General features: G+C 39.8%; 1 protein-coding gene across 4 annotated transcripts in view; it reads right to left on the bottom strand.

The window, feature by feature from the left end:
* LOC118809592 (transformation/transcription domain-associated protein) overlaps positions 1-18700 on the bottom strand; it is a 117090-nt gene that overhangs the window by 27600 nt on the left and 70790 nt on the right. For all 4 annotated transcript variants that reach the window (XM_036573052.1, XM_036573056.1, XM_036573055.1 and 1 more), the window contains exons 57-61: positions 17665-17856; positions 12229-12424; positions 10009-10274; positions 5792-5892; positions 1847-2048 (exon numbers count right to left, since the gene is read on the bottom strand). In XM_036573052.1, coding sequence (XP_036428945.1) covers positions 1847-2048; positions 5792-5892; positions 10009-10274; positions 12229-12424; positions 17665-17856 — 957 coding nt within the window. The remainder of the gene's footprint in view (positions 1-1846; positions 2049-5791; positions 5893-10008; positions 10275-12228; positions 12425-17664; positions 17857-18700) is intronic.

Genomic DNA, 18700 nt, shown 5'->3' with positions numbered 1-18700 from the left:
GTAAGGGATTGGAACTGTTCACAGTGGTGGTGAAAGAAACCTGATATCTGAAGCATTTAATGCCTCTAAAAGCTACCCAGAAAATTATTATACGAAACTTATGAATATGCCACCTGATGTCCAAGACGAGTTTTGAGATAAGCTTTTCGCCCAAAATGTGTATCTTAAAATAAATTCTTGGCAGATAGATGCATGCAAGCACTGTAAGGCGAAATAGTCCCAAAAGAAATCTTTTTGTTTTCCTTTTCAGATGTAGCTTATTTGACTGTTTTCAATGTTTCATATAAAAACCTCAGTAGAAGTGTGAGGGTTCACTGGTCATTTTGGATAGTAGATAAAACGGCCACCTCTACTGAAAGGAAAAAAATGACCACCATTGTAAAGAAACTATTCCTGCAAGGATCAGCAAAATGTTCTCACTTCTACAAAAAGAATTTTTTTTTCCCATCTTAAGGGGATATACATACACAAAATCAGATAAATGGACAATCCTTTCAGAGAGCACCTTGGTCCAGAAAAGAGCACTCACTCGAGAACCCGGTCCTACTGATACACAACTGAACATCAGCTCTAATAACATAATTACACCCATTATCTCTGCTCCACCACTCTGACTGCCTCCTCCACTACAGCCGTGTTAACTTCAGAAAGCCTGACACATGAACGGACAGGCCTTCTGTTCATGAAAACAGGCAGAATTTAGTTGTTAGGACAGACATATCTCTGGTTCCATTCATGCAGATAACTACAACTACATACAAGCATCACACTGACTGGTCTCGCTTCTTCCTAAATTCAAATTTCTAATATGGGCGTGCAACATCATTGCTTGGAGATCAAGGCTGTGGATGGGGTTACTGGTGCGATGACAAAAATGGTTAAATAAAATGACAGCAAATCCAGAACAGCTTTTACCAGAACATGATTTTAGTATGCGTGCAAAAAACTTTATTGTGTTGCAAATAGATCATGAAAAAAGGTAAACAAGACTAAATGTCGTAGCTGCTGGTCACTTTAGGTGTAAGTTTGGCCATGACGGCCCACCGATGGGTAGAATCACGGCTTATATGAGGAGGAATGTGGCCTTTCTCTTGCCTGCTCCTGACCTGCTGATAGCGCTGCTTTATTGATTGACTGAGGGTGGCATCTGGGTGTTAGTGGGGGGTTAGGCTGCAGAGAGCTGGTTAGATTGGACTGACAGGGGTGGAATTAAGCTCTTAACCTCTTGGTGGTGCTGGGCGTTCTAGCCAGGTCCTGTGGGGGTGGGAGTAATTGTAACAGGGCTTCTCAGTGTGAGGTTGTGGGAGTCTAAAGTGAGAATGGGCTTTTAACCATGTGAGAGAAGAGCAACATTACTGGTGTGGGTGGACACGGCCTGCATAAGCACAGACTCCATCACAGAGCTTCTTTCCAGTCTCCTTATGTTTAGTGTGCAAAGTCTGCTTCTGTAGATTTACACTGGAGCTGCTAAAACAACTACGTACCAAGCAAAACTGCAGATTGTTATCAAAAGCTCAGAATATTCAGGCTTCCAGATAGTTGCTACTGCTGTTTTCAACTATGGAATGTACTTTTGTCAACATTTGCAAGTCTATTTGAGGTTTCTTAACAACTCGATGTGGATTTACGCAAGAGTAAAATGATTTAGGCATGTAGTTTCCTAATATTAAAGCATGATGCTGAGTGAAGAGGTATATAACATGTTAGCTGCCTTAGCCTCACAGGCTTTTTGAACACCAAACTTGTCTTGGCTTAGTGACTAAATATGGGGAGGAAATATGTAAATTTGAACTCAAACCATCAAGCTGACAGAGGAAGAATGCTCTTGCAGGTCAGGAGCTCCTACCTTGGCTAGATATTTGCGGGACTTGCTCTCATTCTGATGGCGGCAGGCGTGGAGATAGCAGGTGATGGCTGATACGCCAAGGTGCAGCTGGCGGTCTTTCACAAAAATGTTCTCGAGGTAGTCGCCCCACATGGCCCAGGCCTTCACCAGGACATCATGCATCTGCACAGCTGCCGAGAAAGCCTTATTGGCTTCTTCAGACCTGCAGAGAGAGAAGGAGAAAGAAAAAGGGGAGAGAAAAATATCAAAAGTTCAATTGTTAGATGAATCTTCATGGACTGACTGATGATCATCATGGAAACTTTCCAGTGCGCTCATGCAATAAGTGACATCTTGCAGATACAGCACAACTCCCTTTATAGAACCGCCAAAAAAAAAAAATCAATGCAAGTAGTTTAATGGCTCAAATAAAACATGGAGAACTGGTAACAATCCAATACACATACTGTAAAAACAGCCAAGGGACAGCAGATATGTGGCAATATATTCAAAATTATGTGTAAGAAAATGGGTAGCAATTTCATTACACTGGAAAGCTATGGACTCGGTGAATTCTTGCAAGACGACCTGCATCTCACTGATATTAGCTGATAGAATCCAATATTTTCTTTCATCAGCCATTCTGCAGCTCAGAGAGCATTTCCCCAGTGATTATGCTTTCCTCAAGCCTGTTATGGAGCTGCTTTTAGACTATGACCAGAGAGGAGCTCATAAAAGGTTTTATAAGAGACTAAAAACAGTTGAGAGGAGACTTAGCAGGAGTGCTTAAAGCCTTAGTCATTACTGGCATGCTACAAACGAATCTCCAGCTACAAAACCCATGCGAAACATCTCTCAGAAGAGTTTATAACAGTAACGTATAATGAGTATACAGTGTGCAACAGGTCCGAGTTTGATTGCAAAGGAACCAAGGGAGTCCAGATCCACTGAAGCATCCTCTCTGCTTTGGACATACACACGTACGCACACACTGGGTTAGGCAAAGGGAGTGTGGCTTTCCCTCCTGCCCAGTCAAGTGTCGAAAGACTCCCGTCGACAGTGCTATTTCTTTATCAAATCCCCCTGTTAATATTCGTGGAGAGTGAACATGCAATGATTACATTAAGCACTGCTGAAGCCAGGAAAAGTTCTGCTGATCCCAGAGATTCCACAAATTGGTATTGAGTTAATTATTCAGAGCTGTGTATTTAATAAGCCACCCTGATTCAGCAGTGCCCTCCAGGGTCACCGTCATTTCACCCATGATGAGGGCGAGCGAGGCCCGGGACCCACAGAGCCCCAGTAGTGGAGAGAGAGAACAATTGGTGCTGTGGAAGATGAAGGTGGAGCGAAAGGTGGTAATAAAGTCAGTGCAGGAAGAATCTAGAAGTCTGAGGCTGTATCAAGTACCTCAAAAGTTAAAAGAAGGCAATAAGCAATGAAAGACTGAAGCCCAGCTGCTACGACAGAATCTATGACTGTGGCCTTCTCATTCAAATACAGCTTTTAAACTACTTTTAAATCAATACCATTGCTGCACTCAGATGATGTATGGACAAATCAGCAAGCAGCAAACTAGGGGTGGGGGGGATTAATTCTTAGATGCAATCAATTCACAACTGTCAAAAATCAATTTTCTAAATTTTATTTTATAACAATGTTGACGGAATGCAAAAGGTGGAAGTTGGAAGTGTGGAAGTGCAGCACCCGGACGCTCTGTGACGCTCATAACAAAAAAACAATTGGATGAACGAGAAATACGACCGGCACCCTCTGCATTAAAAGCTAACGTTAGGTTAGGGCAGGAGTCACAACCCAAACGTTAAGAAGGGTCAACAAAAATCAAACCACCTTGGGAGCCACAACATTTTATGTCCAGTATGTCTCAGTATGTGCTAATGTCCTAGTATAGGCTAAAAAATGTAAATGAAAATGCAGACTTTACTCTGCTTTAAGCTTTAGCTATAGCCGCTTTCCTTCCATCTCCGCCAGAAAACTTTTCCTCAAAAGCTGAACAGCTTCTTGTAAAATGTCTCTCAGCGTTCAACTGTTTTACGAGGCTGAAGTCGCTTCTCATTCGCCAGCTTCTTGTTTGAATTTTCCCGTTCCACCTTAAATTCTGCCTGAGGTGCCAGAATGTAAATGCGCCATTAAAGGTGGAACATTCTACTGACACAGCAATCCCCACTCTCTATGAGACCAAAACTGAAGTTACAAAAGCAAAAATATAAAAGAAAACGGTTAGGAGAGTTTAACATGTGCTGCGTCTACATCTATTTCCACTGGATCTTATGTCACCGTAACAGCGCATTTTATCACAGATGAGTATCAGCCAGTGTCTCATGTGCTCCAAACCAGAGCAGTGAATGAGAGTCTTCCAGTTCACTTACCACATCACTTCCATTTGCTTTATTAATTAAAGATATTGGACGTAAATTCATTATGGATCATTACAAATACTTTGCTTTAAAAGTACCAAGTCCTCACACAGTGAGAAAAAAGAAATACTGTATAGAAAAAAAAAAAAAGATGCATCAAGATGCATCGATAATCGTTTTATGACTGCATCGCAGCTCTCTGAATCTCTGAATCTCGAAAGGTGCCTAGAGATTCCCACCTACAGCAAACTCAAAAAACTTGCAAAGTGAAAAGCTATGCTTTCCTTTAACAGCCTCCACCAGAATAAGAACCTCCAAGCGGCCTGAATGAGAGCAAGGGCTCTGCAATCATGGAGGATTTGTAACCACTGCCTGCATATATGATATTTACACACAATTGGATGGAACACACAACCACTCTTGCTCCAACTGAACGCCAGTGAGGAAAACTGAAAACTGTACTCACTTTACAGCATTAAATTCATGATTAATGACAATGTAAATGTAGTTTATTAACAGTCACCTATAGTTGCCAAGCAACCGTTAAAGATTACTTGAACAGCACAACAGTTTTTAATAACTTGGTGTATTAATATGGAATTCAACAATTTACCAAGTTAGAGTTGTTAAATTAACTAGAGCCAATTAGAGTTTAAAACCAGAACTATTCATGTTATAATAATGCAACAAGGCAAGAGAGACAGCAAATTATAGTGCTTTTATCATTGTGGGGCACAATGAGACTATCAAAAACCAGAATATCGATATTCAATAGAAAATGTATTATTAATATTAATTTAAATAAACAATTATTTTACCAAGCAATGTAATTCCACACTGTTGCTGTGGCTGCCAAGCACCCCAAAATTTTAATCCTTGAGTTTCAGAACTTTAATATCTTGGCCTATTTAATACAGACCTTGACTGATGTATGCGGTCCACTCTAATTTTATAACCAAAACTATCTGTTTTGTAATAAATATTCCTTCATTTCAATTTCATTTTAAAGAACCTTAGGCGATGTCCAAACTACACAGCACTGAAAATTCACGGTAATTGTGAGCAGATGCAGAAAATGTCACTCAACATGAGTCTGACCAGCAGTGTCAATCACCATATGAGAGCCTAGACCCATTATCTGTATGCACGGATGCAGAATGTAAGGTTAATTACTCATCATCCACTCATATTGGCTCCTAACGACTGCTTTGACCTCATTATTGGCCTAATGTTTTAGAAGTGATCATTAGTGGGGAAAATAGAAACACACAGCTGTTTATCTATCTTCTCCGAAACACCTCTTCGAGTAAGCGTTCATTTTAAAGAGGGAGCTCTTAACGACCAAGCTGCCTCGTGGACCATTGGCCCAATCCTTTAATGTCAATCCAAAGCGGGCTTAATGAAAAGATTAGAGAAATGGAGAGAGCAGGGCCTGAGTTATGTCAATTAAAGACAAAGACAAAGAGAGAGAGACAACAAGAAAGAGTGAGAGGGAAGGAGAGAGTTAGTTCAATAAAGTAACAGAGAGAAAGAGAGGAGATGAGCAGACAAAGAGGGAGGAACTTCAAAGCCAGAAATCAACTCTTACTTATTGATCTGGGCTAAGAACATGCCCTTGAGAGCGTAGAACTCTGCGGTCATCTCCTTGGTGAAGTACTTCAGATTGGTGGACTCTATCACCTCCAGCCCCTGACCAGACAGAGAAAAATAGTTCAGATAATTTCAAAATATTGCATTTTAGGTTTAGAAAATGAGTTTTGTGGTAACCCACTGCATGTCAAATGTCTCACACACACACACACACACACACACACACACACACACACAGAGTACAGACAATCTGATGTATGAACAAGGACAAAGGACTAGGGCTGCACGATATGGACAAAATATCAGATTACTGCATTTTACACTGTCAGTAAGCTCTGCAACATTAGGCCTGTCACATCATGAAATTTCTGTTAAAGTTTTGTTCACTGCGTATAACTATTAAACCATTAAAGGGGACCCATTATGCAGATTTTCAATATTCATAAATTTGAACATTGAAAATTGGGGTATACTAGAATAGATTTACATGCTTAAATTTACCCAAAACACAATATTTCTCTGTACAGAGAATATTTCTAATATATGCTGTATTTCAAATATATCTGTATTCTCCTTCTGTCTGAGACACTTTGTTTAAGCTCCGGTGTCTTTAAGCCCCACCTCCCGATGAGCTCAGTGTGCTCTGATTGGTCACCTCGTCCCCGGTGTTCTGATTAGTCAAGTTCCGCACCCACACCGCTATGGCTATTCTTACAATGGCGTCGGTTCTGTCCATATCAGTTTGAGCCAGAGTCTGGTCATGTAACTCAGGTGGAACAAGCTGAGAGACCTGATCCACTTTTTGACTGGAGCAGGACATTTCAGAGTGGTACATTTTTACTTTTTTTTTTAGCTCTAAGTGCGTTGTGTGAAGGTGTGCCAAGCTTGCCGGGAGATGGGCAACAAGGATTGTATTACAAGATGACGTCATCTTGTAACAGAGAAAAGGGACAGAATTCCAATGAGGGTTTTTGGGCAGCAGAGAAAGTGGTTTCTGTAGGAGATAGTTACTCCCTCTAGCGTGTAGTAGGCTTTCTAACTTTGCAGACTGTTTACACATGTACAAAAAGCTGTACAACATACTAAAAGAAAGGGAAAAACCTGAAAACCATAGCAGGTCCCCTTTAATGTGACCAATATTCATAGTATACACCATGCCTTCTGAACAATTACCTTTACTAAACTCAGTACACAGAAGCACTTCCACTTATTGCAAACATATATTATACAGATATATCTACACATATATTCACATGTTCAGCTGTACATACTGCATATATGAAATTCAGTACTTGACTTTATCTGTACTGAACTCCCATTGCACATCCTTTATATTGCATACTATCTATTTGATGTATGTATAGTATGTTTTTTCTTTATTTTATTAGACTTAATTTCATGGTGAAACGTGGACCAAGAAAAATTTCTTAAACATCTGATTAGCTATCTTCCTTCCTAGCTGTTACTTAGTATCTCCCAAATGATAACATACACATCACAAGCAAAAATAAACAAATTCATGGCTGTCATCTAAAAGATTAATCGCAAGAAGTCAAATGAGAGCACTTTGTTTGTCAGATCCATAACATGTCGTAATAATTGTATTTTTTTTATTGTATTTGCCTAAACTCAACTAGCACGCGTTTCCTCTGAGACATGTGACTGCATCTGCGCAAGAGATGCTAACGCAACATCACTGGACAACTCAATGTGCTTGGAGAAGAACACTAATTGCCAATCCACTACACCAGCTAACAGATGTTGACTAGGGGAGAGGAAGGGACACTCTACCCACCCAGAGAAATCAAGGCCAATTATGCTCTCTTTAACTTCCAACCACAGATTATCCTACATTGTTGTGACTAAAATTATTTCTATTTTGGATTACGTGAATGACTTCATTCTTCAAAACATCGGTGACTGGTCAGATTTCTCAAAGTACAAATAAAGAGGGCTCATTTGCATATTGTGGCCTTCAGAGACATCAATATTGCAAAGGTCAATATAACAAAATTATATTTTGTGCAGCACTAAAAAGGATCACCAAATTCATTTACCATATGGTCACTCAAAGTTTTGTAATACTCATATTTCTTAACATAACAGCATAAATCCTGTCAGCAAACCCAAAAATGGTGAAACAAAACAACTAGACCCGTCCAAAGCTGCTCTAAGAACCCTACAGTTGTCTGCAAGTGTCAGAGTGAATCAGGTAAGAGGCAGTGGCTAAGAGACTGAGGCCGAGCAACGTTGAAGGGAAGGAGAGAGAGGAGTGAACGCGACAGCACTGAGAGCAGCTCTTATTAAATCCAATGGTACTTTAATGACCTGCGCTCAGCTGGGGCAGCCCCATTAATCAGGCTTAAGAGGATGCTCGGGCTATTCCTTACCCCGCTTGCGACTAACTGACAGCAGCACACAAGTCCTTCTCAGAATAATGAGAGAGTGGTCTTATTTGGATTAAGAGCCTTGTTAAAACCACAAGTGTTAGAACAGATCCAGTAAAGGAGAGGTGTAAACAGAAGTGGAATAGGGGCTGCCGCCCTGCAATTCCATGTAAAATGAAAATGGCTACTGATAACAGAAGGAGGTGGCTGTGCAGTGATGAAGGTTTGAAATAAGCTCAAAACAACCGCATTGAGTGGTGTAAAAATGCATCAGTGCATCATGATCAATCTGAAAGTGGTGCTAAATAAATATTTATTAATAATATTTAATTATAATAATAATAATAAATAATTAACTGATAATTCGTTTCTCTATCTCTCTCACACACACAAAGATCCATAAAATTAAAACCACCCTTTTTTTTTTTTTTACACTCAATGTCCATTTTATAAACTCCACTTACCACTTACCATATGGGTGCACTTTGACGTTCTACAATGCAGATTTTAGTCCATCCGCTTCTCTGTACACTGTTCTTCAATTGTCAGGACTCCCACTGGATCACCACAGAGCAGGCATTTATTTGGATAGTGTATCATTCTCAGCACTGCTGTGACACTAATGTGGTGGTGTGTATGTGTGTGTTGGGTAGATCAGACACAGTGGGGCTAAGGAGTTTCTAAACACTCCACTCACTGCCTCTATTAGACTCTCCTACCTCGTTGGTCCACCTTGTAGATGTAAAGTCAGAGACAGTAGCTCATCTGTTGCTGCACAGTGTGTGTTAGTCATCCTCTAGTCCTTCATCAGTGGTCACAGGACACTGCTGGGTGGATATTTTTGGTTGGTGGACTAGTCTTCAGTCCAGCAGTGACACTGAGGTGTTTAAAAAAAAAAAATGTAAAAAAATCCAGCAGCACTGCTGTGTCTGATCCACTTGTACCAGTGCAACGTGCACACACACGCCACAACCACGTCAACTATGATCCCCCACCCAAATAACACCTGCTCTGCAGTGGTCCTGACCATTAAAGAACAAAGTGAAGGGGGGATAAAATATGCAGACAAACAGATGGATTACAGTCTGTAACTAGGACTACAAATTGCACCTTTATGGTACGTGGAGATGAACAAAGGACAGAATAAAGTATAAATACAAGGAAGTGGTTTTAATGTTATTATTAAATGGAAAATAAATGGGAAATTTAACTGCTTTTCCAAAATTATGGCACTATTCAGAAGTTAAGATGTTAACAAAATCCTTCAGACTGGTTTGATGTTAAATGCTCCAAAAGAAACTTCCTCCTCAGATTTCTTTACAGTGGTTGTGATAGAAATAAGAGGTCATAATATCTACAATGCAAATATAGCCATTTTATTGTCTCACCTAAATGTCTCCCAAGGTTCTCTATGCAATGTTGATAATGGTAAAATAGTAGAAAATCTGAAAAAAATGTTTTCTTTGAGCACTATTTTGCTATACAATACTTTGTATGTACCTCTCCACAGTACACCTATGTTTTAAAAACTTTTAAGATCAAAATTCTCTTTCAAAAGTACCATAAAATAGTATCTCAGGCATCAGGCTGTGTATTCTTAACCAATTCACATGCTAAATTTCTGTGAGCGTTTTAGAGGCGTTAAACAGACTTCTGGTTCTTATCACCACCACAGAACAGAGCCTTTCATATCAAACCACTTTCAGTGACACTTAACATCTTAACCATTTTTATGCAGAAATTTTGAAAAAATGGTGGAACTCCCCTTTAAGGTCAAAGATTTATATCTCTAAATGGTATCTTCTGCTGCTGTTGCAGGTCCACTGACCTGCATGCATTCGTTCTTGCCCATAACTCCAGCCAGTTGCAGGTAGCATTTGACCTGCTGCCGGATCTTCTGGAAGCAGTCCACGATGGGCACGGTGGGGATGGTGTGGATGCGACTAAGGATGTCGAGAGCCACGTTGACCAGACCTTGCTTACGAGCGATTTTTCCATACTGGATGATGGCTGAGGCAGACGCGTGGACGCCCAGCATAGCGTTGTTGGTGTTGGGGTCATGCTGTGTGTTACTCTCATAAGCCGACACTATGGCTGAACAGAAAAATGCATCAGTTAGCCAACATCTTCACTTTAATACTGCACACAGTCAGAAATCACTTACTAGTAACCCTGTGGTAAGGACAGTTTTTTCCTTAGGAAATGAATGGAAGAATGTTTGGAAATTTCAAACGTAACTGCCATAGATTATGTATGGAAACCATAGCAATGGCCTAGCAGCACCTTAGTAACCACTTGGGATACAACAGCAATAGGCTTCCAAAACCCTAGCAACCACCTGAGATACCACAGCAAATGCACACATACACTAATGCAAATGCACACATACACGTCATATTCAAACCAAAGATGCAATACTCAGTACTACTCCTGGAAAGCCTCCTTGTAACATGTGTCTGAAAATCTCATTAACATTAGGGGTGGGAATCTCTAGGCACCTCAAGATTCAATTACGATTCAGGCCGAGGGCTGCGACGCGCTTATAAAACGATTATCGGTGCATCTTGATGCAATTTTTTTTTTTCTATATTCTTACTGTCTGAGGACTTGGAAGTTTTAAAGCTAAGTATGTGTGATGATCCATAATGCATTTACTTCCAATATCTTTTATTAATAAATCAAATGGAAGTGATGTGGCAAGTGAATTAGAAGGCTCTCAATCACTGCTTTTGTTTGGAGCACATGAGACACTGGCTGCCACTCATCTGTGACAAAAAGCGCAGTTACGGTGAAATAAGATCCTGTGGCAATGGGTGTCCACGCAGCACATGTAACACCTGTCCCACAGTTTTCTTTAGTGATTTTATAACTTCGGTTTTGGTCTCGTGGTAGACCTGATCGCCTGTGTCAGTAAAATATCTTCGAGACGGGACGTGTGCAACATAGCACGAAAGCCCTGGTTTGCAACGACTGAGAACTGATGTGCAGACTGCAGGTCACCTAGCAACGCAGTCTCGCCCAGCTAGTAGCTAACGAAAAGGCAAAGAGACAGATTTAAGACGAATATTTGGAGACGAATGGACTTATTCGCATTTATAAGCACTGCAGTTGGTTTCCTGGTATGTTAAATCTGCAACGAGAGACTGTCAAACACTAAAAAGTTGCGAAGATGAAGTCGCTTTTCTTTCGAATATTCTCGTTCCACCTTAAATGGTGCCGCATTTACATTCGGCTCCTCAGTCAGAATTTAAGGTGGAACGGGAAAATTGAAACAAATACCTGGCGAATGAGAAGCGACTTCAGCCTCGTAAAACAGTCGACCGTTGAGAGACATTTTACAAGAAACTACTCAAATTTTGAGGAAAAGTGTCCTGGCGGAAATGGGAGGGAAGCGGCTGTAGCTAAAGCTTAAAGCAGAGCAAAGTAAGTCTGCGTTTTCGTTTATATTTTTTAGCCTATACTAGGACATTAGCACAAACGGAGACATATTGGACATAAAATATTGTGGCTCCCAAGGTGTTTTAATTTTTTTGAAAGGACAAAATGGCTCTCCTTAACATTTGGGTTGTCGACTCCTGACCTAACCTAGCTTTTAATGCAGACGGTGTCGGTCATATATCTCGCTCATCCAGTGGTGTTTTTGTTATGTGCACGTCACAGAGTGTCTGGGTGCTGCACTTGCCCACTTCCAAGTTCCGCCCTTTGCGTTCCGTCAACATTACGTTATAAATTAAAATTTAGAAAAATCGACTGACATTTATGAATCGGTTCACAATTGTTCACGCCTGCATCGCGATGCATCCAAGAATCGATTTTTCCCCCCACCCCTAATTAACATATTCTAAAAGATATTGCATTAGGACACATGGAATTGTAATATGTTACATTTTGCTTAGTAAACCAGTTTTAAGAAAAATATAATCCAGTTAACACAAAAGTATTTTGGTCACCAATCATGTGACATCAATGGTTCACCCTTGATGCATAAAGTTTAACTAGCTGATTAGCTGCATCCCATATCCCATGCAGCCCCCATAACCCATCTTACCCTGGTAGTGGTGTTGGCGCCACATGAAGATGCTGCTCCAGTGCGAGAGGTCATCAGAGACAATGGGCAACCGGTTCCGCCACGTTTTCACCACCGTCTTCATGTCATGCAGGCTGGTGTTGCGGCCCAGGTTGGCTGGCTGGAGACCCGCGTTGATCTGAGCTGCCTCCTGCAGCTCAATGATCTGCTGAGCAGCCTGTATGAGTGAAACAAATGAATGGACAGATGAGAACCTTACCGAGGTGAACCCAAATTCTCATTCATGAAAAATGTATTGGTTGTGATGAAATTTTCATTGAACTTTTCTTTTTGGTACATTTTATTTCATGTAGCTTATAATTACAAGCAAGCATAGTGAGGTAGCATTTAGCTCTTATGCTGCCAAAAGATGGAACCAGCTGTCGGAAGATCTTAGACACGCCCCAAATCTGGACATCTCTAAGGTCATACTAAAGACTCTACTTTATTTCTTTGCCTTTAATACTTATGTACTTTCTCCAGGCTTTGTGCTTTTTTTTTTTAATTATTTATATACCTGCTTTGTCTTTTATTTCATTTTTATATTTGTTATGCTGTTTTATTTAGTTTTTTATTTAGGTAAAGCACTTTGAATACACTTTGCATATGAAATGTGCTATATAATAATAATAATAATGCCTTCACCTTGCCTTCTATTTCCTCTACCCTTATTTATTAATTTCTTTGCGAAGCACTTTGAGCTGCTTTTTAAAGTTCAAATGTAAAATATAAAGCTACCTCAAAAGTTTGTTATAGTTACTGTTATCAATAGCAGCAGCCCCTCCCACCCTCCTCCACCCAGTGGCAACTTCCAACTTATCAGACACAACCCAAAAAGACCAGCAAAGGCTAGTTGTGCTGATTTAAACCCAGCACAACACTATACAGCGTAGACAGATTAAATGAACAGTTCCGCAAGGAAGTAAAATTACAATCCACTAAAAAATAAATATTTTAAACATAAACAGAACAAGGTCAGTGGTACTCCTGTATGACAGCGTGGAGAATTTCAAAGTTCTCATCCACTTTTATTAGCTGCCTCAACTTGGAATCAGCTTTGAAATCACCACCACAGAATCAAATCAGAAAGGTCTTAGTTCTGGAGAAGTTCATTAAAGGTGTTACATTCTACGGATCATTTTGTTCTGCCTATCCTAACACCTTCCAGGCACATCACACACTCTTGCACACAGAGGAATCTCCAAGCCATTACTGCAGCCGTATTACAGGCTTATGATCCTTATTGGAGGAGAAAAAAGAAAAATACAGCGAAATGAAGTCCGAGGTGGCTGGGCAAAATGGATGGATCAAAGTATCTTCTAACCCATTTACCCTGAGGGACAGAAGAGAGCAGGAGAACGGGCGAAAAAGTCCCCCAATAAATTATTCCCTGTGTCTAATCATCCTCACAGACAAAACACTGACACAGCAAAACCACCTGCAAAATGCTCTCGCTCAGAAATGCAATCTATTTCTCAGGGGTAAACAGCCAGACCAAAATTAAGAATCTGTAGCCAGAATTACAGAAATATTGTATATAATGTCATATATACTGTATTGACAATTAAAAAGCATGCCTTACTACCAAAAACAGTGAGGTGTTGCTTTAAAAATTAAAATATGTATAAAAGCTTAAAACATCCATAACCTATATTTTTTGTTATTATTGTTTAATAACATTTGAGCGGGTAGACAAAATGGTCATAATTCATGTTTACATCACATTTTCCAATCTATTTATCCCTTAGAAGTGAACAGACTATTTTTGATACTGCACCTTTAAGACTGATATAAGATAAACAAGCTCTGTTCTGATTGGCTGCCCTGTTCTGTGCCTCTTTTAAAAAGTAAACAGATCTCTCAGAACTTTAATATAAACAGGAGGGGCTAAACAAAAAATGAGTTGATTATCCTGATACACAAACACAATAAACTGAGGAGAGAATAGTAAGTTTTGAAACTAATAATGTTTACATTTTACTTCAAAGTGCTTGATTTCAAAAAAGCTTAGTTTTCCATTATACAGGCCATTTAATAAGAATATTGCTGAAGCTGTGACCATGGTGGTCCCTCCTGCTGATCTGACATGATCTGACCTAGGTTACGTCAACAAGTACAGATTAACTACTGCAGTGATAGCCTCTCAGTGTATCGCCTGCCTAATTAACAGTTAACTATAAAATGACAAAATGTCTGATTAGTTACACGTCCAACCAAATAAGTTTGTTAAAAGGCAAAAAAAAATAATATTAATTAGGAAAAAATAAATAAATAAATCCAAGGCCACAGGCTCTGCAATTTTACCTGCCAAAATATGAAATGTTGTAGTCAGGCGTACCAGATAATAGGCAATACCTTCACTTACTGCCTCTCATTGTGTATATACTACACATGCAATTCTGTATGGTTTTTTTCAATCGTAGAAGGGCTAGCAGAACTGCTACAGGACCCTCTGGTGATTTACAACATGACAGTTTACTATGCAAATGGTGGGCTATTTGCTTTGGCCATGATAAAGAATCACAGCTATCCAAAACACACCCATTCACACAATACACACAGAAATAGAACAGCAGAGTCTGATAGCATATTCAAAGACGATACCTGCTTGAAATGATAAAAATGTCTCAAATCAAGTCTGTGGACCACATCACAGCACCGGAAACAAAATAAATTAGGAAATACAATATTTTTCACAATTATCAGTTAATATCAGCTGATGCCACGTTATACCCTTCATTCCGACTGCCCATTCATCATGTAAATGTAATTTTCTTGCAGGTATTTAATCAAACGCTATCTGATGAGGGGAAAAGTAATTACTGCCATTTTAAACTTACTGCTGTACTCTCTCTTTCTCCCTCTCTCTGAAACTCACCGTCCCTCCTGCCTCTCCTGTCACTTTTAATCTCGTATGTTGGAGTTTGTGGGAGGTGGTATTTTTTTTTTTCTTCCTTTGGTACCTGTGCAGCACTTTAGAGGCAGGAGAAAACATGCACAGTTATCTGGAAATTCCCACAATAAAATGCTCACGAACAGTATTTAAACACTACCAGTATTAGAACTACACAGCTAAATCTGGCTTCTTGTTTGAATTTTTCTGTTTCACCTTAAATGGTACAGGAGTTACATTGTGGCACACGAGGCACCGGCCAGGAGAGTCAATAAAAGTTCAGTTCAAGTTTTTACACTCGTTTCGTATAAATTGGATGAAACAAAGCATTCAGCTTTACTTTCATGCTTGGTATCAGTTTACTACAATCTTAAAAAAGATGGTTCTTCAAGGGTTCTTTAGTAAAGAAAATTGTTCTATACAGAACCATGAACACTCAAAAACCCCTTCTATAATTAAAGGGTTCTTTGCCTGGTGAAATAGTTCTTCAGAATGATAGAGAATGTGTTGTATACGGCTCTATATAGAACCTTTTTGAAAGAGGTTCTAAATAGCACCAATAGGTTATACTATTGTTATGATTTCAAGCTAGGAAAAAAAAACAAAAAACGAAGGAACCCTTTTTGGTGCTATATAGAACCTTTTTTTTAACTTACGTTTAGCGTCTGTTTACCTAAAACACTAACTGCCTTTTTCTGTGGAAATTTCAAGCCACGAGTGATCTACTGTGGCTGTCTGTGATCACGATATGGCTTTCATTTAATGTAGCAATCTAGGACCTAATAAAGATAAATGGCATCATTTACGAGTTAGACTACATAGGTATTCTCACTCACATCAGAATTACAAAGTGTGTTTTTAAAATAAATAAATAAATAAATAAAACAACATCTACACATATTTCTCTCATTAATTAAGCCTCTTGGACATCGCAGCCTCTTACTACACAGATGAACAATAACAGCCAGAAAACTAATGGTCTCCTGCAGCTCCGGAGAGCAGCAAGCATGGAAGCAGTAATCTACAGCCACACATCACCTCCACCATTGTGTGCACTGTCTGATTATGCATGTGCCACTCAGTAAGCTGTATGTAGAGAGCTCATGTTGAATATTAATACCAGCCACCTATTCACAGCCACAATGGCCCAGTTCACAAACACAGTCATTTCAGAACAGGTTAAGAGGCCACAGCGACAGAAGGAGACAGTCAGTACTGCACACAAGAATAGACATTTAGTGAATTAAAGTGTAAAAATACTAAGGAAAAAGGCAATTATTTAAGAGACAAGGGCAAAGTGAGTTTTACCACCTCACATAATAGCATGATTGTTCACGCATTAAACATGACGACAAAGAGACTTCATTGCAGTGAGCCAGAAACAGGCTTAGTCCGGCTATCATTATTCTGAACTGACCATGAAGTAATACCATTCTGAAAAGCTCTGCTCATTTGTGTAACAAGAAAACCAATAGGCATAATAAAAGGTAGACAAAGTTTTTGCTAGCTAGCACATATGTGTGTACATTTTTAAGGACAAAACTACGCTATATGCCCAAACATATCAAAACACTCTTTCTAATTAGTGAATTCTGCTACTTTAAGATTTTACCCCGGCTTGTATAAATCTCCACAGAGGAGCTTTGCCACTAAAGACGCTCTGCAGAAGCCTCACATGCTCACCATGCTCAATGCCAAGCATCAGCTAGTGGGGTAAAAAGCCCCCTGAGCTCTGGGCTGTGGAGCTTTTCTGAGGAGTACAGACTGTTATTCCTTTTTGTAAAAGGTATTAATACCTTTGATTTTTCATTCACTAAATTTCAGAATTACATCAAGAGTTGTTTTCAGAGTTGAGTTCAGGGATAGGCATTGAATGTTATTACATATCTTCACTGTCATAAGAAACCCTTATATACATATCGCCAGCTGCCCTTTACATTGTGTGAACAAATGAGAGAGAAAACTCCAATTAAGAATATAGTTCTCGCATGTGTGCAAAAACATTACACGTGGTAAAAATTAAACATCTTTTTGCAAGGGAAAAACACTTCTGTTAAACCATAGAACACTTTATCTGTAGCAGATATCACTGGGCAAGCAATACAAGTTGATGATGGGGTACCGGCGACTGTATGTGGCCTGTGCCATTCACAGTTGCGAGGATACAGTTGGAGTAAATGTGATGTGGAAAGAAGGCAAGTATGCTCAACAAACAACAATCTCTCGGATTTGTAAACTAAACTTTTACCTCATCCTGTTGGCAAACAAGCCAGGACATCTCATCTCATCAGTTACTATCCTCAAACAACAATTTCTAACTGTTTTATTAAACCAATTTTGTTCAGCGATCACCGAAGGGCATTTCTGAAACATTCATTCTAAAGAATAACATGATCTTTTTTCCTTGCATTACTGACTGTACTTTGGAAATTAAGCATGCACTAGAGAGATTTGGGCAGTAGGTCTTACAGAAGGTTTGCCTCTAAACACATTGTGTGTGTGCATGAGTGTTTGTGGTTCCTCACCTGCAGCAGTGGGGTGTGGACATGAGAGACAATGTGAGGTAGTCTTCTCCACTCTCTGATGGCCAGACTGCTGGCCATCTCAACCAGCCGTTCAATGAAGTTTAGCTGCTGCTCCTCTGGGTGACAGATGGCCAAGTATCCACGATGCATGTTTACCTTCCATGCCATCTCTTTAGGACAGCTCAGCTCCACCTGACAAACACAAACATAAAAGGTTGAGTTTTTTTTCTGGAACCTAAACAAATTTAGCACATTGAGGTTTTGCAGATCATAAGCAAATTTTTAAAGTTTATAGTAATAACAAAGGTTTAAATATAAGAAGATCTGGGCAACTCAGAAGCATATTTCCAAAACCTTTGTTCCAACTGACGTTTTTTTTTTAGTACTGTATTATCTAAGAGAAATTATTTTACAAATTCATTAAAACCAGCGAAACATAATTTGCTGGCATTCTGCTACGCAATGTGTCGAGGCGTTTGTGAATTACAATCGTCGGCCAGAACACACTTATCATGGCCAACGTTTTGATGAATCTCCCTGCGACAGCGCTGGCCTTATCGGCCGTGCTTTAATTGAAAGCGGGGACATTTAAACTTCCTGAGAGCAAGTGCTACTGCAGCGCTCTGTGCCCTGGCACAGCGAAAACAAATCACTTCCTAGCAGATGTTTGAGCAATTATTCAAGTGCGTATCCGTAAATATTAGATGCAAAGCGAATGGAGGGGGGAGGGGGAAGAGAAGTGGGGCGGTGGTGCCGGACAATTTAATTAGGTGTCACCTTAGGACAGAAACCTCAATGGATTTGTTCCAAGTCTCCTTGAACAGGAGCCAAGAGTATTTATAACGTGTCAAGTGCTATCACGTCCTTTTTTTTTTCCCCTGACTTTGTTTTAAAAGTGAGATCCATAAATTAACCGCCAACAGGGAGGCTATGTTTCTGAAGTGTCGTAAACAGCAGCCTGAAAAGACTTCCTGTTTACCTCTCTCCACCTAACAACACCGTACTCCCAATACTCAATTAGGCCTGTCACTATCAA

This window comes from Colossoma macropomum, unplaced genomic scaffold (assembly GCF_904425465.1).
Source record: "Colossoma macropomum unplaced genomic scaffold, Colossoma_macropomum, whole genome shotgun sequence".
In the NCBI taxonomy this organism is placed as follows: Eukaryota; Metazoa; Chordata; class Actinopteri; order Characiformes; family Serrasalmidae; genus Colossoma; species Colossoma macropomum.
The sequence above is the reverse complement of the archived record's forward strand: the minus strand, read 5'-3'. Positions and strand labels throughout refer to the sequence as shown.